Genomic DNA, 25400 nt, shown 5'->3' with positions numbered 1-25400 from the left:
CCTGCTGTATGTGCGCAGCACTCTATCCGAAGCTTGGGTTCTTAATTCTAAAGTTTGTATAAAGAACCGCAGAACATAAGGCTAAATTTTGCACAGTGTGGTGATGAGCTTAAAGGTTTGTAATGAGCAACCTCTGACGACTTTTTACATCACTCAGGAATGCATATTTCAATCCTACTTCACTATGTGAACTTCCTTAGGTTTCGTTTTTTGACGAGCTATACTTTGTTTCAGAAATTACCTGCATGCTTTTACATTATCTCTTATGTTCGTACAGAATAGAACTGTTCTGACGTGGAACTCGTTTGTGCAGTCAAGTACACATGAATTATTCACATCGTTTGTGTTTTATGTTTATCATGAATTGGGACACGCTTTCGCATCTGCCGCCTTCTTTTAATTACCGGTTCCTCTTTGACGTTGTCCCTATGTCACCGCACATAGTCTGTCAATCTGGCTCGGTTATAGATGGATAACTCCTGTTTTACGATCGTGCAACTTGCATACCAATGCAAAGACCTCGATCAGCATTGCATGAAATAAGTGTTACTATGTGGTGAAAAACGACCTGTAAGAACATTTTCAGGCAAAGTGGACGTGCATGCAGAGAAAACACTGTCCTGGCACTACTCCGACGACTTCTTCATTGTACCCGATTTGCTTTAAAAATTGGCTGAAACATGGCTGAAATAGTATCTTAACTATTAGGTCAGAATATTAATTTTTTTGCGAAGTTATTGAATTTACAATTTTAATCCTCAGCATTTTTTTTTTTTTTTAACTGAAAGTCTCTACCGGCAACAACGAAAAAGTGACACCAGTGGAAGGCATGCGTTCACTCTCGAGGCTGTGGATTTTGTTCCCAACTAATTACAAGCAGTTTGTTTCATGATGTCAAGTGAATTCTTTGTAAGCTCGCTCCAGTGCCCGCGCACAAGCACGGAACAAATACTTGGCATAGTCTATTTTTTAGACTGCTTGCTCTACTGGCAAGCCTCCCTTCCACTGACGCTTACGGCACTGAAAACTGTGGGTATATTTGAATGTTGGTTTTTGCAACATTTTCATTTGCCGATTTCACAATAACTATTTTGAATTTCGCGATACTAATTAACATACCGGGAAGGGTAAACGCCGAGGATTCAGAAAATATTAGTCTTGTGCGAATAGTTGATTTTGAGTTCGAAGCGAATTGGAAGTGAATAGTGGTTTTGCCCGAATATTTTCGATTCGAATGTCGAATAGTCTTTCCACGCATTTCACTACCATTGCATAATACTTAGATGAAAACCCAGCTAAACTTGTGAAGGTTGTTTCACTTGTTTATTTATAAACTAAGTTTAATCTATCTATATTTATGAACTGTGCCCTCAGAAGGTCTGGTGTCTTGGGATAGCAAGTAAACGACGGAATTGACATAAAATGAATCCTGTAGGGATGGCCAGCTAGACCCAAAAGAGTGAATATACACATGTTGCTATATAACATATTCTTTCTTTAATCTCGAGTTCAAAAATAATGAATTGTACATAATGAACACAGGTTTTAAGAGCATCTCTTGCATAACAGTCTAATTTTGAAACTTTTACTACATTGTAGATATACACATTAGAGCACTGCACGGGCCGGAATTTCTAGGCCCGGCCCGACCCGGCCCGGTAGAGACACGGCCCGGGCCCGGCCCGAGCCCGACAGAATTTTTAATTTCTAGGCCCGGCCCGACCCGGCCCGGAAGAGACCCGGCCCGGGCCCGGCCCCAGCCCGACAGAATTGTTAATTTCTAGGCCCCGCCCGACCCGGCCCGATGGCTGTAGCCCGAAATAACCCATTCCCGTTTGAACCCGTCCTGTTTCGATCCGTTCCCGAAACGAGCTCCCCATTTGAACCCGTCCTGTTTCGACCCATTCTTTAAACACCCTTCCCATATGAACCCGTCCCGTTTCGACCAGTTCCCTAAACGCCCTTCTCGTTTGAATTTGTCCTGTTTCGACCCATTCCCTAAACGCCCTTCTTATTTGAACCAGTTTCCGAAACACCCTTTGCGTTTGAACGCGTCCCGTTTCAACCTACTTGTATAAGGCCCTGCACATCGCAACCTCTTCGCAAAAAGTTTCCATCGTTCTAAGCCTGGTCTGCGCACCTTTTCTGTTTAAGAATGTGTTCTGAAGTAGCTTTACATGTAAACGCGTTCTTAAAATATACAACCCTTTCAGGCAAGCTTAAGTTTAATATATTCCTACTTAACCCCTTAAAACGTTTTTTTTTTTTCAAGATGGTTCCCAAAACGTGCAAGCGCGGAACGGACTATGTACACTGCGCGACACTGATAGCGCGAACACGACGTTGGCTCTTTTTTCGAATTTTACTTCGAAATGGTGTAAGTAGGCATTAAAGTATACCGCTTAGGTCTGTGGCCCAAATGAGCACTTCTAAAGAAACTAATAGTTTTGAAAACAGCCTTTTGATTCTATGAGATAAACATAAAAACACGACGATCGCTTGTTCGCGCTAATGTAGTGTCGCGCTCTGTGCAATAAGGGAGTCTTAGAATAGCGTACTCAAGTACTTTGGGCAAGCTAAAATTAGCATCGCCATAGGTTTTACATCGCAACGCTATTTTTACGGTACCCAAAGCGCTTGCGTACGTTTTTCTAAATCTTCCTAATAGTGAACTAGATATTTTGAGTGCGATGGATCAGACAGGTTGACAAGCATATGACTGGGACTTTATTTTGTTTACAATTTATAACACAACCCTCGCTCACACGGAAAAAGCTTGAAGGCTTTCTAGCTTCAAGACGTCTTTTAGTTATTATTTTTAACGAGGCTGTAGTGAATTTGCACTTCGCTTTTTTTTTTGTATTCAATTGACCTAAAAGATTAATGAGCAAACTTCTTGCTATCAACAACAATTTATGATTTACGGGACAAGATTGCCCATGCACGGCCCGGGCCGGCCCGGGCCGGCGCGGCCCGAGAACTTTTTTGTTCAAGCCCGAGCCCGGCCCGGGCCCGAGAAAATGCGTGCTACCCGGCCCGAGCCCGGCCCGCGGGCCGGGCCGGGCTCGGGCTTTCGGGCTGGCCCGGGCCCGTGCAGTGCTCTAATACACATTCACAAACTTTTTATTTATCTTCGAATACAGTCGGCACATCCCGCTTTGAATGTATGCTTTACTTCCAAGCACGCAATTGCGATATTCATACTTTTCCAAGTGTTTATCGCGGCGGGTTACCCCATTGAGTGCGCTTGTTATCAAGCACTGGTGCGCTGCGGAGAAGCAACACCCGCGGAGCTCGCTTCCGCGGGTATTGCTTCTCCGCAGCGCACCGGTGCGTGATGAGAAGCGCACTCAACGGGGCTAACCCGCCGCAATCAACACTTCGAAAAACGCGAATAGTGCAGTTCTTCTCGAAGCGAATATCGAATAGTGTATTATTCGGAACTACTATTCGAAATTTCGATTATTCGCACAACCCTAGACAATATAGTTAGTTGGCGTATCTCAACGAATCGCCGGAGTACCCCTTTAACCCGGATACCTTGTAATGTGCTTATGATTATGCTTGTGTCGGCGTGTTAATTGGTTTCTATATATTTGTAATGTATTAAGTACCACTCTTCCTTTCAAAATTACCGTACAAAAATGATGATGATGATGATGATTACGTTCCAATTTTTTCGTTCCCCCAATGGGGGAAAAAAAGAATCCACGTCACTGGTAGCGGTATTTTGTTTGTGGCTGTTTGAGTTAACTGCATGCCACTGTAAGGGTATCAAATTTTGCACTGAAAAAAAAAATGTATGGCAAATTGCCCTGCAATTGTGTTGCTACGTGAAACATTCTTAGTTTAGTGCTAATAACCTCCAGGCATTTCTTCTCGAGCTGGGCCTCCAGGTTTCTCCACTCCCTCGACTCCACCCACTTCTGTGCACCTCACTGACCCATTGACTTTCCCTGTCGGTTCGGCCTGTGTCCAGAAACTATGGGGAATGATGCGTGCTGCGGTCGATCACGTGTCAATTTTCCCTATAAATGTAGCGGGGAAACTGAGTTTGTGTAGAGGTCACGTCAATTTTCCCGCTAAATTTAGCGAGAAAACTGCAATTTTGTATAGGTCACGTGACAGGAAGCCATGTGACGTTATTTTACCCATTAATTTTAGCGGGGAAATTCGCGTTTAAGCTTTTTGGGGTTTCACTTCGTCTGAAAACTTGGCCTATAAACGTTCCACGTTAAAATAGTTCATATCTATGATGGGTATTTTGTCGCAACTCTCATACCCTTGACAAGATTGCAGTTAGAGTTGCTAAATTAAAAACATGAAGATAATGGCGTCCCTATCTCAAAGTTGTGGCGACTAGTACATTTGCACCGGTGGAGACAATGCACCATAAAGACACTTGCATGGGATGGGTGATGCTGATATCCGCCAACAATGTGTCATTGCCTCGTTGTTTTATCTCTCCTTATCTTGACATTTACCACATGCCCACTCTTTTAAGATCAAAGGAAACCACTTCGAACAGACAAAAAAAACAGGTGTTCAAACAAAACCGTTTATTGGGTTCGATTTGAGGAGAACTCAATTGTTGAGTGTTAACATAAGCTATATGCTTTAGCAGAGTAACAACACTTCAGACACATTGTTGCGTAAACCTTTGTTGTCAGTTATCCGAAGCCTTATCTGAAATCGCAAAAAACGTTTTCCCGTCCTCAACGATTCTCAACAGAGCAAACCGATATCGCAAACCGACACCGGGGAATGGGCACCATTCGTAAAGCTAATGCGACAATTTTCAGTTCATGCAACGTAATGCCCTATCCATCTTCACACAATGCAAACACTACCGTGACTTGGCAGACTGCATGCGATCGCGCTTGCCTTGCTTGTAAAGCACAAGGCAATACATACCTTTTCTTGAAAGTCAATGGGCTGAATCGCATTGTACCAACATTCGACCAACTCTGCTCAGAAACAAGACAAAAACACCTTGTCGCTAGCCTTTGTGACGTTTCACGCCCATTGTCTGGCAACGAACAAGCGTACGTTCGTGATCAAGTGGTATTACTAAAGTGTGACCGGATCACCAACAAGGTGTTCCTGTGATGCATCTGCGACCAGAGGTAGCTGAATATTTCCCTAGCTTGGACTCAGCAGAAAGATACGAGATATATGGCGTAGACTCGAGAAGACCACCGGCAGACTGAAATATACAACTCCTGAATCTGTTCGAAAGATTTTCAGTATATCTGTTGTCCACGAACACTCGTGTAAACTGAGAGCAAGGCATAGGCTTGTTGCGCAACTTTCCGTCTCACTGATGTCACGTGCAACCCTGGTGCACGTAAACGTGCTGCACATTTTTTTTTAACGCACGCTTTAAAAGTATTTGCCGTTTTATTGGGGAAAAGGCTTTTAGGGATAGTCTAGTGGCGCCAAACTTTCACAAGCTTAAAATAGTGAATGGAAAGGAACTTTATCTTCAGTGCCTTAGCAGTGTGGTGTTGGAGTAATAAATATGCTTATCCGCAATTTCTGCAACAGCCTTAAAGTACCATGGTTGGCAAAACCATGGTACTTTGAGGCTGTTGCAGAAATTGCGGCTTCTGTTACTGGTGAGGTACGCTGCTGGTGTAAGGTACTCTGATATGTCAGTCACATACGCCGCTTTAGACGGGCATTTTAGAAGAACCCTTCCTTTAACATTACTTATCGCAAAATAGTTCGACTACAAGTATGTTTAAAAAAAAAATGTCCCGTCTGCTCCCCCGTGACAGACATGATAAGCCAGTTTAGACACCACAGGTATCTCAAGATTAAGTTAGAGATACTCCTTCGGTAAACCAAAATTAGAGGCCAACTCGATGAATGGGCGCTCTTCCAAAGTAGCGGACATTTCTCACAAACAGGATGTGCCCCTCTATAAAACGAAACCACCTTGACCGAGAGATAGTACGCGGGCAATTTGCATCCCCGGGCCCGTTTACACCCCATATCCTCGTTAAATTATTATTATACTCTATCGGGAAGTAGACCCTTCTATGACGTGCTACAATGAACGAGTGTGTTTATACATGGAGCCGCCTGCGACGGAATAAGAATCTAGTTCATAGACCACTGCCTGCACAAGGATCTTATGATCTAGATTTTTCTCGGTTTGGGGAGCTTTGCAACCTGCATCGGCCTGCACAGGGATATCGTGATCTGTTGAGGCTCTTTGTCTTGGATTGGACGATCGGAGCACCCATCTCACAGAAACGATTAGCGCGAAAGACAAAGGAAAAGTAGAAGGCTGGACAGGACAGGGGCACGTTTTTTCGTTAAAACGTCAGCTGAAAGTAGTGCTTGTCCTGTCCAGCCGTCTACTTTTGCTCTTTCGCGCTGTTTTTGTTACATTTAACAAACTAAGCCATCAACTTATATTGGTATACACTCAGTCGTGGTATACGTCTAAGACTAAAAGTGAAAGTCCATGAGAACGGCAACCCTACTAAGGTGCAGCTCGGGGTCAAAGTGGACGGCCGGGTGGTGATGGTGGTGGTGTGGGTGCGGGTGGAGGTCGGCTTCGGCGCTGGGATCGAAGGCTCTGAACACCCAGGTGACGACGGTGAAGATGGCCGCGTTGGTGGGAAAGGCGCGCAGCAGCGTCGAGTTGAGGCCGCGAGTAAAGACGCCAGCGCCTTCGTTCCGGTAGCTCTTGACGGCGCAGTCCCAGAAGCCGGAGTACCTGCGGGGACGGGTGCGATCTGCTTAACTGATCTGTCTTCGTTGAGAGACATCACCGAAGGGCTTCTGTCGATATCGAATAGGCGAGATCACTAGATATGATGTTGTCTTCTTTCGAGCTTTCCGTTTTCTTCTTTATTTTGGAGAGGGGGAGATCTCTCAAAGGGTCATTAAACTATTCAATCCTTGAGAGAGAGAGAGAAAGGGATAAGCGAAATGCGGGTACTCAAAGAATTGTTTTAAACTATTTTTTTTTCATCAGCAAGATCATGCAAACGTTCCACATTGAAACAAGACGGACGTGTTTTATATCCATACTTTTTTTTTTTGCTCAGGAGAGCGTAAAAGAGCGTCTATCGGCCACAGTCTTTGGCTTTGACTGGCGCCGCTTAATTCTATCTTTCCTCTGATCGCGTGCTGTCGACATCAGTTACCATCCATAAAGAGTTAGTTGCACCACCCTATAAGGAGAAGAACATCGAGACTCCCTAGATAGAGTTGTAGGTGTACCCTACCTGCGTGGTCCCGTCATGCCGTCCACCTGCAACCTCGACTTGACCACGTCGCACGGGTAAGACACCATCCAGGAGAGGACTCCCGCGAGTCCCCCCGCGGCCATGAGGTGGACGGGCCCGCCGGTGCCCCGACGCACCAGCTGCTCGTAGCTGGCGAAGTAGACGCCGAACGCCGGGGCGTCTCGCAGCACGGTCGAGCCGAGGCCCCGGAACACGCCCCGGCAGCCCTCGGCGCGCAGCAGTTGCCGCAGGCAGTCCAGGGGGCCCGAGTACGCTCTGGAGCTGCCCTGACCCTGCACTGGAACGAAAGGACACAGTCGAGTACGCACGGTTCATTTCATTGTTTCGATGATGCGATCATTATTATGCTGTCGTGTCTGGCATCTGGACACCGTGGCCAAGGTTAAGAGCAGAGGCTATTCGGTAGAAACCGAAGGAGAGGAGGGGACTAGAGCGCTGATCTCTGATTGGAATCACTGTTCGAACAGTGAATAGAGACAAAACCAGCTAGCTTTGCGTCTATGCACTGATCATTCCAGTCAGAGCTCGGTGCTCTGCTTTCCCGACGCACTCTCACCTCCTCCTCCTCCTCCTCTCTCTCGCTCTCATTTTATCCCTGTATACGATATTCAACGATTGTTTTAAATGTGAGCTAAAAGGGACGGTAGAACATGTTCGGTGTGAATGCACTATTACGGCTACCAACCGAACAACATGGCTCTACTTGCAATGTTGCTTTGTTACAGAAAACGTTGCGTTAAGCAAGGAACACGATAGATACACCTGCAAATGTGTCCAAGGCTCTGATACCGTTTCTTACTCATGACTTTTTTTAAAGCTTTGGGCTTTTGTGCGGAAGTGATTTGTATAGCATCACTCCCGGCATCTCACTCATCATTATCTTAATCATTCCATCGTGCTTTCTAGTGGGAACCGGCTAGGAGAAACATCTAGGTTAACCACTTTGTCTTTCATTCATCAACACGAATCAATCAATCTCTGCAATGTACGCAAGAAATCCAATCTGTGCGATTCATGGAGGAGGCATAGCAAACGACAAGAGATCTTGCTATCAAGTCCACCGTTGCAGACCAATTCGAATTCGCCGCTAGTCCCATTTCGGCTCGGTCAGGTCTGTGGAAGACTGCATACCTTGTAGTCTGGTCTTGGCGAGCTCTACGGGACTGCTGACGAGGCTCTGTACCGAGCCGGCCAAGAGGCCGCAGGCGCCGTGCGCCCACGCGGAGTCCCCGAGCTGCTTCTGGGCGTTGCCGTAGACACCGAATACTATCGCGTTCACCACGGCCACTCCGGCCATAGGCGACGTCATGCCGCGGAACAGGCCTTGTACCTGTGGGCCGGCCGAGAGAAAAAGGCAATTTCATTGCACTATCAGTCGAAGAAAATGACGCTCTTGGATACTACGCAGTGGTATGTATGTACGTACACCAACGCACTGTTTACAAGCAGGCCGGCCTTGCCCACACCGGGAGTGAGCGTGCGCAGAAATCAAATTCGGGAGGAGTGGCGGTTCTGCGCGTGCGCAGCGCCGACAGCAGCGCCACCGCGGTGCCGTGACGTCAGAGCGTTCAGTTGGTCTATGCAGGGCGCAAGTTCGTCTGCTTCCTGCACAGGAGTTATGATGTCAGAACGCCGAGCTCTTATTGGCTGATTGAAAAACAAAAATAATAGTGAGTAGACCTCAAAGCATCTAGCATTGAGGCCTACCCACTATCCTTTCAATCAACGCCAATCATAGCTCGGCGTCGTTCTGACGTCACCGCAACTTCTGAGCAAGAAGCAGACGACTTGCTCTCCGCATATGAGCGATTTGGTAATACCCATAATGCCCAGGACACTCTTTCTTCTTTGTGGCTTTTGCCCAGTTTTTTTTGTTTTTTTGTCTCATTTTGTTACTGTTAAAAAAAAAAACACCGGCGTTTTTTTTTTTTTTTTTTGTTATTTAAACACATTTTGGTATATTCAGGCTTAATTCCCTTCCAGACAAGGTATGTATTGTCTCTAAAATGAAAGCAGCTATTGAGAAAACGATAAAAAAAAAGCTTGCCGTCAAAACCAGCATCAAATTTCTGCGTGCTCTCCAGGGGATGACGTCCCATGAAGTAAAAAAAAACCTGCAGGCAATTAAAAAAACAATATGTCGCGTTTTTTTTTTCTTCTGTTGATGTGAGTTTAGCTGTAATGTCTCCAAATTACAACGTTTGTGTTAAAAAGGAAATGCAAAAAAAAAAAAAAAAAAACTTCGCAAGAAAATAAAATTAACGGTAATTTCAGTTACTAGTTCAGATGTGTGTAATAATATGTTGAACCAATTTTGAGGCAAATCAGCGACTATCAAAATTTCGCCGGAGAATTATACACAAAAAGTAATTATCAAAAATAACGCAGAAATTCAATCTAAAGAAAGCCCTAGGATACATACTTGCATTGCAAAATTGGACCATCCCATTAAAAGCAGTCACTTTTCTCATTGCTGCAGATAGCAATGTAATGACTTCTATTTCGTTAGAGCGACGTCGTGGCTGCCATCTGGATGTCAGCCAAAGACGCAGATGAAATCGACCTGGTTTGTATACCTTTTCTGTGCGTATGATGCTTTTGAAGCAGTCGATGCTCCCTCTGTACTTAGGAGATGAACCATCTTGGGTCTGTAAGCGGACCTGCAAGAAAATGACGATATCCACGGTGACCAATAATGTTCTGGTGAAGACAAGGTAGAAAGAAACAAAACCATATGCTGCTCCACGAAATGAATGGTCGTGGTTCCGCAAAAGTCTATAAACCAGAAATGGTACTGTTCCGAGGCCATGTGCTACCGATCTACAAATGTTAGTAACAATATATTTTTTTTAATAAGAGTTGTGCGCATGTGCAGGTCGTCCTCACGCAGCGGCGAAGGCTCGAACTACGACTGGCGACCGGGAGTTGCACTACGTGTCCTTACTCCTCCGTGACTCACTGGTTCCCATTGTACTTGAAATGAGAACCACGTCTCTACACTGTAACGGCGCTTCGCGTAACGCATTCTTCTCGAAAGGAAACGCTTGAAACAAGCGTCATGTCACTGCTGCGACGAAGCGCTTATTTCAAGCAAAATGCGAACAGATTAGTCACAGACAAGGCTGGAGAGGTAGCGCAACTCCCCTTTTGAACACCAATCCTAGTTCGAGCTTTCGCTGCTTGGTGTTGTTTTTATGCAAAAAAAGAAAAAAAAAAGTTCCGCTAGGTGGCGCAAGCCGCCGCCCGATTAAAAAGGTTCAGGTATATCCGTCCATCCATCCATGGGTCTAAATTGTGTGGACACGTGTCCTTGTTCCACTGCATCTTATGTGGGCCACGGTGGGAAGTGTATACCCCTATAATCACCGCACCACATGAAGTGACGGTTTTCAATAAAGGGCAGCTGCGCTAGCACTTTTTTTTTTTTTTTTTCACTGAAGACCGCTGCTGGCGCGAACATCAAAGAGACATGGCAACTGGAACTCACGTGATGGCCCGTAAACAGATAAGGACGCCCGAAAGGATAGACCTCAGCCAGCTTATGATGGCAATTAGAGTCACCACATATATCTTCCTATCTTCAAGAAGGATAGTGCGACGGGTGGATAACGTAGGCCTTTTTGTTTGCATTTCAGTCTCCTTAAGCCTCGGCTAGGTTGTTGATGACCTGCCAGGAGCTGGAGTCGAAGACAACTGTTGCTATCATTCGAGGGATAGACCTTTTTGTATCTCTGTCTCTTTTGTTTCAAATAAATTCACGATAGAACCAGAAAAAGGTTGCGATTCGGTCACCAAAAGATGCTTTTAGTTCTCACATTCATCCAGATCTGTTGAAACGCTCAATTCTCTGAAGAAGCAAGTTTCGTGATGGTCGACGTCTCTTTCTCCGACTCTAAACAGATAAGGAAGCCCGAAAGGATAGACCTCAGACTGCTTATGATGGCAATTAGAGTCAGCCCGTAGCCTCCTATCAGCAAGAAGGATAGTGCGACCGGTTTATAACAGTGGCTCTTTGGTTTGCATTTCAGGGCTCTTGAGCTTCGGCAAACTTGTTGATGACCCGCCAGGAGCTGGTGTCGAGGACGACTGTTGCTAGCGTGCGAAGGATCTTGTATCGTTGTATTTTATGTTTCGAATAAGTTAATAATAGTACCATGCAAACGTCGAGGTATCCATGTAGTCAACCGAGTAGTTTTTGGGTAGGCACATCTGGTTAGAAGCAAGTTTCGGGATGGCGAGGTAACAAGTCCTTCTCTAACCATGTGACTCCCTGATGTACACGTATACGAATGACAGAATGAAAACAAACTACGCTAGATATTCATTTTATCTCTTTAATATTACTTCATCGAAGTCATCATTTTTCAGGCTTGTAATTTTAGGACGGCGTGAATTGTCTCGAGAGTCAACTACCTCCCTTCTTTATTTCAAAATAGACTGCCTTAAGCTCTGAAAGGTACCCGTACGTTGTCCACATAGGGTACGCCCGAAAGAAAGCTTGCAGAGTCGGGTCCGAAATTACACACGAAAAAAAAAATCTCCATTTGCTTACACCCAAATGGGACTAACGCCGTCGTTTAATCCTTGCATTAGAGAGGAAAAAAAAAAGGAATGATATTTTTTTTAATTATATTTACACGTATTTGAAGCAAGAGGAGTACAATTAAGGTTAAGGTGTTTCTTTCTGTTTCGCCAATACGGATACAAAGTTTCAAGCAACGGGTGCGTCATCGGCACATCACCGTAATTGTTTCTGGATATCTAAAACCCATTACGGGAGATAAGCGGGTTGCGCACGGGGCTTGGATCAATCTTATCTGTCGTTATCTCTGACATAGATACGCCTAGCTCGTTACAATGAAGAGAAACTGTCGGAGACATCAGTGGGCAGGAAGCAGCAGCGGTTGCACCACTGACTCTTGCTTCATGTTTTTTGCTTTTAACATGTTCATCAAATGTTGATCAAAATATTTTATGTCGAGATTCAAAGGTGCGGCTGCAGATTAGGAATATTAAAGCATAAAATTTATACTATATATGTATATATTTTTTTTAACGAATATTTTCAGTTTTAGACATTTTTCCGTTCGTCCGTCCGCCTGTGCACCCCCCCCCCCCCCCCCTCCCCAACCTCCCCCAACTTTGGGGTGAAAATTTACGTCATATGACGTCAGAATATCACGTGACACCGTGACGTCACGGCGCAAAGTCCTGGTGTCATGGGATACGTCACGTGACGTCAATTATCCCGCTAAATTTAGCGGAGAAATTATTAAACAGTATGTTTTTCTTCACTTCCGTCTTATAAACACATGTAAACGGTCGCGCCTTAAATAGAAATAGTGCTTGTCGTGCATTTGATAGACGTTTGATGATAAAGGTCGCTGGAAATTAGTTAGATTGTCAGCAGCAATTTTCGAGAGCAGTCGCATTCCAATTTGTTATTATAATTTTTACATTTAACAAGTATAAACATTTAACAAAAATATTCGATAGTTGATGCCCATAAATATATAATCTATCGAACTTTCGTTTCAACAGCTGTTCTCGCAGTTGAAATTATTTCATAATCGCGGACATTATACGGCATTTATAGAATAATTTCTGTGGTGCATCTTTACGTCCGCAATTATAATTGTGTAATTGAATAAATTATTAAAAGGGACTGCGTTTCGGGTATATACGAAAGACAAGACGAACAAACGCTATCTGGCAAATATTTTTGCAACAAGGATTTTCTGCAAAAACCCTAACAACTTTTTTTTATTTTTTTTTTATGTTTGAAGCCAGGCATTTCGAGGAATACACCTCAGCGTGCACTATAGACCTTTCCATCGCTTATCATCCGTGCTAAAAATGCTGAGTCACTGAGCTGTGGACTTATGCGCAGCGTCTGATACAGAGAACCAGCGCAGTCCAGCAGACAAAGAACGCTGCTGCCCAGCAGCAGCGTTTCACAGCCCAGCAGACAAAGATGGCATCTCGCAGAAGGCGATTTTTGTAAAGGTCTACATAGCTAAATAATTGTCTCCCTGAGTAGTGAAAAAAAAAAAAGTTAACACCAAAGGTTTGATTGATGATTCTTCCCTTATAATTATTTTATGTTGATATCTCCGTGAGTGCGCAGTGCTCGGTTAAGTAAGAATGTAGACATGATAACCGATGTACTTTCGATAATATGCAGTCAACAAAGGCTCGAGCAAACAAATAAAAAATACATCTTATGTTCAGTACTCCTGCACTTTCACTCGCTTTTTTGCACCCTTGTTCGCTTTTGTTATCGCTGATGCAGAATAAACATCGATTTTTTTTTTTATCACCCTCGAAACACCGATAAATATCGATTTATCGCGCCGAACCCCGTCGAAAATATATAACCCCCAAAAACAAATAATATACAGAGTGTTCCCGAAAAACAATTCGAGTGTTTTACTTGCCGCAAAAACGAGCTGCGCATTTCCGAAGGCTCAGTTACCGCCCAAATGTAGCGCTAACGCTGCGGACCGGATGCCAAAGTTTAACAGCTAAGCGTTATTTGATTCTAGTTTCTGAAACTTTTATTTGAAAAATGGGGCACGTTCGAGTCCCGGTAGTTTACGCCATTCAGCCCATATCTGTTCGTCGTCCTTTGTCGCGGCCGCCGTTTTCCCATAAACAATTTCCAAAAAAATGCTTTTTTACCTCTTGGGTAATCTGACGGTTCGTTCTGAAACTTTGGCATCTGGTCGGTACCGCTAGCGCTACATCTGTTAGGAAATTGAGCGTTCGGCAACGCGCACTTTATTTTCGCAAAAAAACAAAAGAAAAAAAACACGCTGTTATTTTTTTTTACTTATTGCGCGCGCGCGCGCGCGTGCGTGCGCGCGTGCGTGCGTGCGTGCGTGCGTGCGTGCGTGCGTGTGTGTGTGTGTGCGTGTGCGTGCCTGCGTGCGTGCGTGCGCGCGCGCGCGTGTGTGTGTGTGTGTGTGTGTGCGTGTGTGTGTGTGTGTGAAGGGGCGGGGAGAGGGTGCACTTGTACTTTGTAGTTTTCAGCCAAAGATCGACAAGTGGGCACTCACCTTTATGGTGTCGAAAGGATGACCAACTATAACACCAGCACACCCTGAAAAGACAAGACATCGACATCAGACAGAAATTAACTGTGAGCTTCCAGAATAGACTGCGGCGATATCATTGTACATGGTTGAGTCAGCGAACAACGTGAGGAAACTGTAGAATAATACAGGAGACAGGATAGACGCTGAACTCACAACTCAATATTCCATCCAGAAGAGAAGAAGAAAGATGACAGATAACCAACAGGCACGTGCTCATGGCACGAGAGCTCTAGGGCGCGGGCCAATGGTTGTAGCGCATCGAAGCGTTTAAAAACAAAACTCCCCGGTAAATAATGTTTTTAACTTTTTTTTTTTTCGTTTTTTTTTTTTGCCCGATTTTTTGAAAGTTATTTTGGTGATATCCCACACCGCCTCGTTCGTTTGTCTTCTTAGATTTAGGCTAGGTGGCGCAAGCTACCGCCAGTTACAAAGGGTATAGCCATCAACATCCATCCGTCCATCCATCTCGAGAATTCACAAGATTTCGCTAGCAGGATGCATGTGCGTCAAGCGAAACCGCCTTGTGATCGATTCCCGATTGTTTTCTTTATCAGATAAACATAAGCGGATAGAGAGGCATGGGGGGTGATGATATGACCAAAGAGGACCTCTTGTAAACGTGGAAAGAGGTCTTTGCAGTCCGTTGACATCCTGTTACGTATCCGGAGCGGTATTTCTTTCTTATCACCTGTCAACACTGATGATTTCATGTCACACCATCTTGGCAGCGCCCTGACCTGACCGTCTTCTTTAATCCTTCGTCTCGTTGGCGCTGCTTTTTATATATTCCATATAACGTTTTAAAACGATTTTTGATGCATGTCTGGTCTTTCTTGGCGTGAAGAACAATTTTATCCCCGATAGGCACCTGTTGTCTAAGAGAGGAATTTTCTCCCGCGAAACATTCGATGATGCACTCAGTATATCATTCAGTTATCCACTTTACACACTGCGGAAACACACGTTAATGTGCCGCCTCGGAAAAAAAAAAAAAATGTAGGTCCGGACCCGCGGATACCCTCATCCCATCCGATCCGTAATCCGCCAAATCTGATGCATTTTTATCCGCGTCCGCCAGTTGAGAGCGGATATCCGCGATATGATCCACAAGTAATCCGCGGATATGCAGGACCGTTATCGCAGTTATCGGAACCGCGTCTACTAAAACTCTCTACGTCACCAACTCGTTTTCTCTTTCTTCGAATCACATACCAAGTATTCGGGAAGCTCACACGCTGAGCTTGCTCGCTGCCGACAGCAAATTACCTCTTCCTAAAATTCCGCCACATATGAGCGGTATTTCAGCCGAAGGACGCGAACAACAGCGGGAAACAGCGCTGTGTTTTCTAGCCGTCCTTCAGCCTCTGTTAAGAGTTTTTAAAGGGATACTGAAGCGAAACTTGAAATACACCTATTATGGTCAGAAATAGGTTCAATATGATCAATGATATTCATAAATCATAATCGCGCGTTTGTATTTTGAACGGATGGCTATATTTTTCACCCTGATGGGCCCGATTGGGCGCGCGCTCAAAAATCGGCCATCGGAGAGCGCGATGCGTCTTGGGATATTGGGCGCATTCGTGACGTCACTTGTGCCGGTCGGGAAAGGCTACGGCGTGATTGTTGTGGTTACAAGCGTTGCCACTTGGTGGCGCGTCGACGATTTACGACCTGTGACAACGTGGCCGTTTGAGATGTGCAAGGGCTGCACGCACGCTGCACCGGCTGCACCACGGGACCACGGCAAGTCGGCAACCACGGCAGCACTGACAAAACCAGCTCTGAGGCACGCTCTGAGGCCGGATTCTCAAAGCGAATTCACGACGAAAAAAGTGCGTACGACAAATCTGAGAGAAAACCCGTGCTCTCGAAACGAAATTGTCGTAACCTCTGCGCAGGTTACGACAGAATCCTACGACAGCTCCGAAGCTGCCTTACGCACTTTTTACGATCAAATCAACAAGGCCGACAGCGTCGCTCAGTTACTTGGTATCGGCCACCAACGGACATTTATTTTTCTTCGTGCTCTTCTCGTGCGTCCCGACTTCAACCAGCAAGAAAAAAAGGAAGGAGTACTTAAAACAGACCACGACGATCAAGAACGCAGGATCCACAAACACACGAGAAGAGCTGCAACAGCCACGATTCTGCCGACCGAGCGAGCTCGGCAGAATATAGTAGGCCTAGCAGCAACATCGACTCGGCGCACCGTTGCTCCGGCGGTCCTTGGCCAAGACCGTCTGTCCATGACCGGCTGGCCTGCTGAATGGAATATGCCCGCGCGACCCTTGTGGACCCTTCCCGGATGAGTAGTTTGATCCCTGAACTAAATTTCAGAGGTCAATATTTTCCCCTTGTCATCTCGATCTCCTTGTTTTCCGAGACAGCGGTGACGAACGCTGTCGTCGAAAAGGGACTCTCATTGATTCTATCTCCTTGTTTTGTGTGATATAGAGCTCAAATAAACGCCATACGGATTACCTTGGCAACTCGGTATGTACACTCTGTTATTAGTATGCCATTTTTATTCTGACTCGACGCTACGTCAGTGTCGAGCTATAGCAGTTCGTGGGAGCTACGCGATGTCGGTCTAACCTTTCTTTTGCGAGTGTCATGTCAGTATCGAGTTGCAATCGTAAAAGATCGGTCCAGAAGCGCTTACCGAAACGCGGTCTAACAGAGCGAATCCAGCACTTCGATCAAACGCGCGTGTCCGCTCCGAGTGTGTACAGGTATTTGGCATTTGCGTGGCTCTTGCTGACACCCTCGTAGTTCAAACATATCCTTTTTAACGTCGGCTTGCAGCTCGCGACTCGCAGCAACTAATACCGGCCGTGCCAGAAGCGAGGCGCTGCAGAAGCATGCTCGGGTCGTGTCGTGCAAAGAGCCGCAACGAGAACGAGCTCACTGTGGCCAACTACGCTTTGGCTTTCTCCGCCAAGGCTTTGCGAACGCGTTCAGGCCTAGGCGAATTCTCCCGGCACGCCGTATTGCCGCAGAACGGCGCTGCTATTTTGGCACAAGTGATGTCACGAGAGCTTCCCCCCATCCACCAGATGAGAATTTGAAATCGTTTAATTATGTTTAAAATTAGTTCTCCTGTGTTTTACAGCGCAATATTTATATTTCCGAGGTGGTGCCTGTCCCTAGCCCATATTTATGCAACAAGATCGGCGCTAAAATTTCGTTTCACTACCCCTTTAAGACTGATCTTCCATGGTTTCACGGAGGAGCCCTGCCACTAAAATGGTTATCAGGGCGAGGTCATACGAAGCCTGCGTTGGGGACATGAACCCAGTGGTGTCTAAAAGGTATAACCCGTCGCGCGACAAGTGATGAAGTGGAGCGAACAGGATGAAAGGGGGAAAAAAATACAAAGTTCAGTTATGACGCGCCCGCGCACAGCTGCGCAAAAGTGTTAATACCGCAGCATAATTTTCCTGCAAGTGACGCCACATAAAGGAAATTTCCTATCAGTGGGACGGTTGTTAGCTGAACGAAATCGACGAAGCTAACGGCTTGTGCGAATGCACCAACGGGTAGGCTGTAACGCCGAATACCAGGTGTGCATTTTGTGTGCGAAAGCAGACAAAATCGTTTTTTTTTCTTTTTACTTTTTTTTAAAAATAATTTTGAAATACGTTAGTCAAGAGCTTTGTAAAACGATCCTCTAAATGCTTGGATACATCTGGTATGTAAGAAAACCATAATGTATACCTTCAAATAGACACAAAATGTCCGCCATATTTTTTTTTCTTTCCGCGCGAACGTAAAAGCAATCGTAATATTTCTCGGAAAAAAAAAAAAAAAGATACAAGCTCATAGAAACAGAACACGACACGCGAGTTCATAAGAATTGGCGATCGAGTTCGTGTCGACAGGCGCTACGGCGTTGCCCTTAGGGATATGTCGCAAGGTTTTGTTGGTACGCACCAAAAAAATTCGATTGCTCGCCGAACCTTCGCATACTTGTGGCGAAATTCGACGAAGTTCGACTTTTGTTTAAACGTGTTGCCCGACACTTCTACACAAACGTTTTATAACATTTTTAGAAAATGTAGATGCTTATACGTCAACTCAACTCTCCGATGTCGCCATAGTAGTGGCGCATTTCTGTCGCTATCTGTGCACGTGCAGACGGTTCACTTCACCCAAATCAGATTTTTTTTTTTTTTTTAACGCATGGGCGGCGGTGTTTACACCTGGTGAACGCGGTGTTGTTTGTAAACATCCTGTAAACAGCGCTCCTCATTTTTGAATATTATAAAAAAAAATATCAGATATATAAGAATATATATTTAAAAAAAAATAGTCAGTTTGTTAAAATAGTACATTCTTCCTCCGCCAGGCAGCGCCAGTTCGCTTTAATTTTCGCGAATATTTACGAAAAAAAATGGAGGGGGGGGGGGGGGGGGGCGGGTGACCGCCCCCCCCCCCCCAAGCTTTTTAAGGTCAACTTTTTTTTTTTTAAATAAAATCATTGATATACATAGCCAAAAGTTTAGTGGGTCAATAAAATCGATCTGGACAACGTTTCTACTATAACGTTGGGTTTATGTTATTAAAATGAATTTTATCGATTCGTTTTACGTCGTGGCAACGGTATAGGACTTTGTTAAGTTTTTTCCCACGTAACATCTGTTTGCATTGCTGACAAGAAAAAGTAGTTATTAAAATATATCACCCTGGCAGACTTCAGTCCCTTTGTAAGTTTGTTTCGGTACGATTTGAACGTTTTGAGACTGTCAGGACCCCTCGTGTTAACAAATGTTTTCTACAAAAACTTTTTTTCTTTTTAACTTTTGTTAAAAGTTCTGGAGTTATCCAAGGCAAGGCTTACGGCTTATTTTAAATGTCCTAGGTAATTTATGAGGAAATAATGTTTTATATGGTAGCCGAAATTTATTTAAGAATAAATTGTATGCTTGATTTGCGTCCGCTGCTTTAGACTTCCAGTCTAGCTTTGAACGCTTAAACCTAAATTCAGAAAAGCAATTTTCTGTAATATTTTGATAAGATGCGCGGTGTAGTTTATTTGCATTTTAAACTAGTTCTTTTTTTTTTTTTTTTTACACACATGAATATTGCCAGATGGTCACTAATATTTGTACTTACTATGCCCGATTTTATGCCAGATGAATCAATACTTGTAATAAAGAAATCAAGCAAAGTTATCTAATAATTACGAATGTTTACACATTATAAAAGCAAACATAAAAATCCTTCTAATGATATAGTTGGTTCATTAAAAACGTGTACCCCTCCTGCCACCAGGCGGCGCCAAATCGTTTACAATTTCCGCGCGCGCACACACAATAGCCGAACTTTTACACACTTTAAAGTTTCGAAAAATGTCGAACCTGGTCGAACTCGAAGCGCGGCAGATTCGCGACACATGAATATACCTGCCGGTCGTGTCAGCTACACAAGTTCGGTGGACTCATTTCCCGACACGAGCGCCGGCGTAGAACAGATTGCGTACTGATTGCGAGCGCTCGACTTTGCGCAAAGCTACGCCACGTGGCTTCATTGAAATGAAATGAAAATATCCATAGGTTGCTGTTACGATGGCATGCATCCTATATTTTTCGGGCGTTCACAAGCATCCTGAGGGTGTGAGCCCTGGGACAAGCTGGTTTGCACCCAAAAGGGTGTAAACGTTTTTAGTGTGCACCTCCCAGATTGGTCTTGAAGGTGCAACCAACGTAACACTGAAAGACCGAGAGGGTACAGAGCACCGTTGCTCGCCTGCGCTTGCCCGCTCGTCGGCACTGCACGCTTAGCAGAAGATCTAACCGCGATGTTTGGAAGAAAAGTTTTTTTTTTTTTTTTTTTTGTTTCGTTTTCTCAGCGCAAAAATAAATTGCGCATCGCCGAATGCTCAGTCTTTGCCCAATGATGTAGATCTATAGCGGTTGGGACCAGGTGTCAAAGTTTCAGGCACTTGCCGTTATCTGAGTGAAGAGCTATAAGCGATTTTCGGGAGTCACCGGGAACGGGCTCCATTTTCCCAGTGAAAATTTTTGAATATTGATTTAAACTTTTGAACGGCAAGCTCTGATAACTTTGGCATTTGGTCCCAACCTCTATACATTTGGTTGAAGACTGGGTGTTCGGCAACGCGTAGTTTATTTTTGTGGCGGGAAGAAAACCAGTTTTGTTTTTTTTTTTCTTCTGAAACATTTGATATGAATGGGCTCGTTAAAAGCATATATATTAACGATTTCCGTACAGTCATTGTACCTGGTGTGGTTCGTTCATCGAAAACTAATGTCGAATTATCCTTCGCGAGTTCCAATTTTTTAATCTTTTTTTTTCGGTTGCATGTCTGCACGCGTGTCTCATTATTTAAACGGTACACGTGTCATCCACTGATTACATTCAGAGGTTTTAAAAATACGTAACCTTATTTGTTAGTAAGTTTTTTTTTAATTTTGTGCGTCGAGTCGGGTACGTTTGTTTCGTAGAAATATACCTGATTAATTGACACTGGCCAGACTAACTCAGCGCTGGTTTAGCAATAGTTTGCGACTCGTTTTCTCGTCCCCCGTCGCAAAACCACCTGAAAACTTCCCACTGACATGATGTTCACGAGATCGCGCACCTGGCGGTGGAAGCGCTACTCGTGAATTAAAACAACTATTTAGACACGCAGTTGGAGACGAAGTCGACAAACCTTGGAGCACAGTCGGCCATTCCCTCGTCACGCTCAGGTGTGAATCCAGTTTGCCTAAATCCAAACAGTTCACTTTCGTTCACCGCTAGTTGCACTTATATTTACATCAGTTGTTTTACCATTTTATGTACACATCATTGCGCGTTCATGTAATAAATGAAAAAAAAAAAACTTCGTTATTATTTTTTTTTTTTTTTTTTATGTGAAGAGAACTATAGTTACAGTATGAGGTAAAAACGGCGAAACTGGTCAAGGACGAAGAAGAGACGGGACTCAGCACCGATTATTCACGACTGCAGTCAACTATAGGGGCGCGCTGATCAGGCAAGATGGCGGACGAAAGCAGGTCATTTTTGTCGTTCAGCGCGCGGGTTACCGTAGATTTCTTGCACTGCAGCGTAAAGTCGGTGTTACACATGAAAGCAACGCGACTTTTCGACGGTAGAAACCTTCCTTCAGTCAGGGCGAAGGAATGACAGGGCGGAAGCTTAAAAAGTAATTACTGGAAACGTTTTGTTTCTCTGCTACCTACGAGAACCAAGCAGCGATAGGAGACGACTGAATCAAAATGACCTCCTGTCTTGAGCTTCTCGGCGTTGCCACTACGCGGTGTCCATTTCGCATGGAGTCACCAATACCGGCTGTTCCATTTTCATTCGAACAGATTTATTACAAAACAATCCGTAAAAAAGTGCACTAATACAGTTTGAACAGCCGAGTTATATGGCCAGGGGGACATCATATACTGTAAACGACTTAATTTTCGCGGGCTCAAATTTTCGCGAATTGGGCCAAAGCTGAAGATTTGAAATTATTCGCGGGTTCTAACTTTCGCGAATAGAGTGTAGCTTCCGTAGCGTTCACATATTGCCAGAATTCTTCGCGAGGTGTATTTTTCGCGAATTGTATGCGACTCGCGAAATTCGCGAAAATTAGGTCCTCGCGAAAATTTAGACGTTTACAGTATGTGGGCTAATCTTTGCGATAAGTCAGACAACTAAACTTCCGTAATTAACTTTTTAATTAGTAAAAGTAACCATTTGGTTTCAATTAGGAACATGCTGAGCATAGTCGCAAACCACTGTATCAGTCAATTTTAGAACGATTTGAAGCTCGTGGAAAGCTCCGGGCGCACCAAAGTTGCCACTAGTGTAGCAGGCGCAAAGCTAGCAGTGGCGGAACGCGATGATAATCTAATCCGCGTTTTGCCACTGCTAGCTTAGCGCCTGCTGTTCGAGATGGCTCGTGCAGCTTGACCCTGACGCTGATCGATCTGCTGGTCCACAATGATTGTCCCGACTAACGTGATAAATATGTAAATAGCCTTGAACGTAATTAATTGTAAGTGCATAACAGGTGGGCTATAAGGGGAGGTGTGACATTCGCTCGCTTCGTCCATCGGGAGAAAACGGCAAGGATGTTCAGCACGCAGCGTTAAAATCGATAAGCCCGCAGCAGCGCCACAACGGCACTTCGCCGCGCTGTGAACACTAAAAAAGAAAATGTCTTCACCGTTGATCATAGTCGTGAAGTGCCGTACAATGAACATTTCCTTGTTAGCCACAACGAAATTTGTCACGGTACGTTGAGCTCGAAACATTGAAGACAGGCAGCAGTGAAGCTATGGTTGGATTGCGAAGCCCCTCGATGTACTTCTTTTACCTTCTATCCCCTGCGGTGCAAGCTGGCGCTGCCTTATCGATGGCTCTCCACCCCGCTATAACCCATCACAGCTCCGCCATGCTAAATCATTTAATCACTTTCGCAAGCGCGATCGTCACACTTAAGTCGCTTAAGTTTAGTACAAACGCTATCATCATTATCATCCCACATGGGTACAATTTCGGTTTCACCCGCAAATCAAAAGATTCGTATTTGAGCGTAAATATTGGGCAAACAATTTTTTTTTCTATGAACGTTTATATTGAGATTTGCCTTTCCTAATCGAAGTATAAAATGAAAGAGTCCTAGGTTCAGTGTCCCTTTAAGCAACGCAAAAACAAACTAAATACGCAAAAGAACAAAAAAAAAAAAAAAACAACTCGCGAGCAATTTTGGCATTTGTGGAACCAGATAAAGCTAGTGCGTTACAAGAGCTTGCATATTTTAACCTACGCCAAATACTGCAACTCCTTATCTGAGGGGGTGACGGATGGCATGCTGACACATTTGTCTTTTTACTCGTTTATCTCGTAGGCTGCCATTATTTCTCCCTGGTCAGCTCATCTCTACTCTTTATTCTTTTTTTTTTATTATCCTGCTTCTTTGAAAGTGTGGTGCACCTGCAGTCGCGAGCACCGGTGCAGAAAAGCGTAGTGCTGTGTACTTCCAGTCGTATCTCAATGCACATACCGGAAGTGCACTTCCCAATGTGCGTGTGCACCAAACATTGCTGACATAGAGGTTATGACGCGACTGCAAACCAAAGAAAAACTCGTGAAATGACGGAAGCATTCCTTATGGCGCAATATGAAGAAGACACGCGCGTCAGTGCACCGTCGATTGCGTTATATTAAAGAGAGCATATCTTATATACAGACTTAGCATAGTGGCATGTTTAGGATTACTCGGGTTCATGTTTTCTTCATGTTAACCCAGTTGTAAGTCATCGCTTCTTCCGTTTACTTCCTTTGAGAATTGTCCTCTTTTTTTGCGCTATTTTTATTCGACATAACAAGGGAATTGGAAACAACACATTCCTGACATTTGATAAAAGGCTGACGGTGCTTCCTCGTGCAATTTCCTTTAGTTCCTCCGTCTTCGATTACGTTGACTTCTTTACATAAAAACGGACGGCCTTTCTGACGCGGAAAAAACCGACTTCTACGTCTACCATTTTTTCTATTTTCTTTAAATTGTGGGACCCCTGTGCCGGTAAGGGCCAACAAATATTTTCTTACTACGAATCCTTGGGCGTTCATCGGCAGTTGACCGTTTTTTTTTTTTAACTTCTTTATTAGTCTTTCTGTCACCGACGTTAAAATGCTCTGAGGATAACCGGTACTCAAAAATCTGTCTATCTGATTAAACAGACAAGAAAAAACTTTTTTAAAGCGATGCTTGCAGGACTTCGACAATGCGGAGATAAAATATGAGTTAACAATTCCTCTCTTCGCGATCCCCGAGTGTGCTAACTAAAGGACAGAATGGGCTTGCTATATGTCCACTTGAAGAATACATGTCCGAGTATAAAAATTTGAAAGCATTGCTCACGAGCAACTCATACGTCAATCGCAAAGGTGCGAGGCAATCTTTAAAAACAGCCACAGTCTCAGAAAACTGGGAATCAATTTTTTGATGTTGACAATCTAAAAGCACAAGAAAATCATCGACAAATATGAAAATATTGGCTGCTTCTGTGTCTCGCAGCCGACCTGGAATGATCCTGTCAATATAAATATCACTCAAAATCGGAGCTATGCTGGGGATGCATATCCTCAGTTTTTTTTAATAAAGATGTCGTTACGCTATTTTGTGCAAGTCGAGCCAAAATAGGCAATAAGTAAAAAAAAAAAAAAATCTTAGTGTATATATATTTTTGTTTTGAAACGTCACCGTCCCCCCCCCCCCCCCCCCCCCCCCCCACCATATCCTGTCTCACTAAAACCGTGCAGTACAGCCAGAGCTACGGGAGAGAGAGTGTATCCCGACCTGTTCAAGAGGAGGGAAAGGAGAAACAGGGGAATCCCAGCCCTTCTCTCACATTCCTCCTTTCCCTCTTCTTGACAGGTTGGCATACACTCTCTCCGCTGTAGCTTTGGCTGTGCTGCACGGTTTTAGTTAGATGGAGTATAATATTGCGAATCAGTTCATGTGCAATTGGGTAATATGAGTCTTTGACATCGACAAAAAATGCTGAAAGGCTTATTTTATTTTCGCTTAAAAGTTATATGACTTGGTCAGTTTTTCTAATTCTGAATATATTGTTATAACTGCTAAAAATAGGGCGAAAGATTTTTGCCACGCTTCTTTTTCTGAAACTAAGGGACAATCGACCTTAAACGCTTTTCCAGAAAAAAGAAATCTAGACACAAGTTGTTGTTTTTTTTTTCAATCGCTTTTGGCAATTTTATTTTTCATTCGAGCTTTTGCATATGCCCGTAGCCTAATGTTTTACTCTGACTAATGTCACTTTTTTACATTTTATATTTATAAACAGACTGGACGGCTTCTGAATCTCTTCTCTCTGCACCACTACAGATCCGGCTTCCTTACCTGCCGGCAACAGTGCCAGTGAATTGTCTCTCAAATATTCCGCTGTGCGTTTTTTGGGAAAGATTATTGACAGGTTTTGATTGGACTAGCACGTCGACACGCTCTGAAATGCAACGGCTGGATCCCGTATCCGTGGCTTGACTT

General features: G+C 44.3%; 1 protein-coding gene across 1 annotated transcript in view; it reads right to left on the bottom strand.

Annotated features, from left to right (window-relative positions):
- Positions 1 to 4544: 4544 nt before the first annotated feature.
- The window catches only part of LOC8038339 (mitochondrial basic amino acids transporter), a 37820-nt gene continuing 16964 nt past the window's right edge, over positions 4545 to 25400 (bottom strand). Inside the window, exons 2-6 of the mRNA XM_002412523.5 lie at positions 14324 to 14367; positions 9842 to 9925; positions 8397 to 8595; positions 7245 to 7542; positions 4545 to 6730 (exon numbers count right to left, since the gene is read on the bottom strand). Of these exons, the coding sequence (XP_002412568.3) occupies positions 6460 to 6730; positions 7245 to 7542; positions 8397 to 8595; positions 9842 to 9925; positions 14324 to 14367 (896 nt within the window). The 3' untranslated portion in view covers positions 4545 to 6459. The remainder of the gene's footprint in view (positions 6731 to 7244; positions 7543 to 8396; positions 8596 to 9841; positions 9926 to 14323; positions 14368 to 25400) is intronic.

The sequence above is a fragment of the Ixodes scapularis genome, unplaced genomic scaffold, assembly GCF_016920785.2.
Source record: "Ixodes scapularis isolate PalLabHiFi unplaced genomic scaffold, ASM1692078v2 PGA_scaffold10__122_contigs__length_95168666, whole genome shotgun sequence".
In the NCBI taxonomy this organism is placed as follows: domain Eukaryota; kingdom Metazoa; phylum Arthropoda; class Arachnida; order Ixodida; family Ixodidae; genus Ixodes; species Ixodes scapularis.
This window is presented reverse-complemented; position numbering and strand designations above follow the sequence as displayed.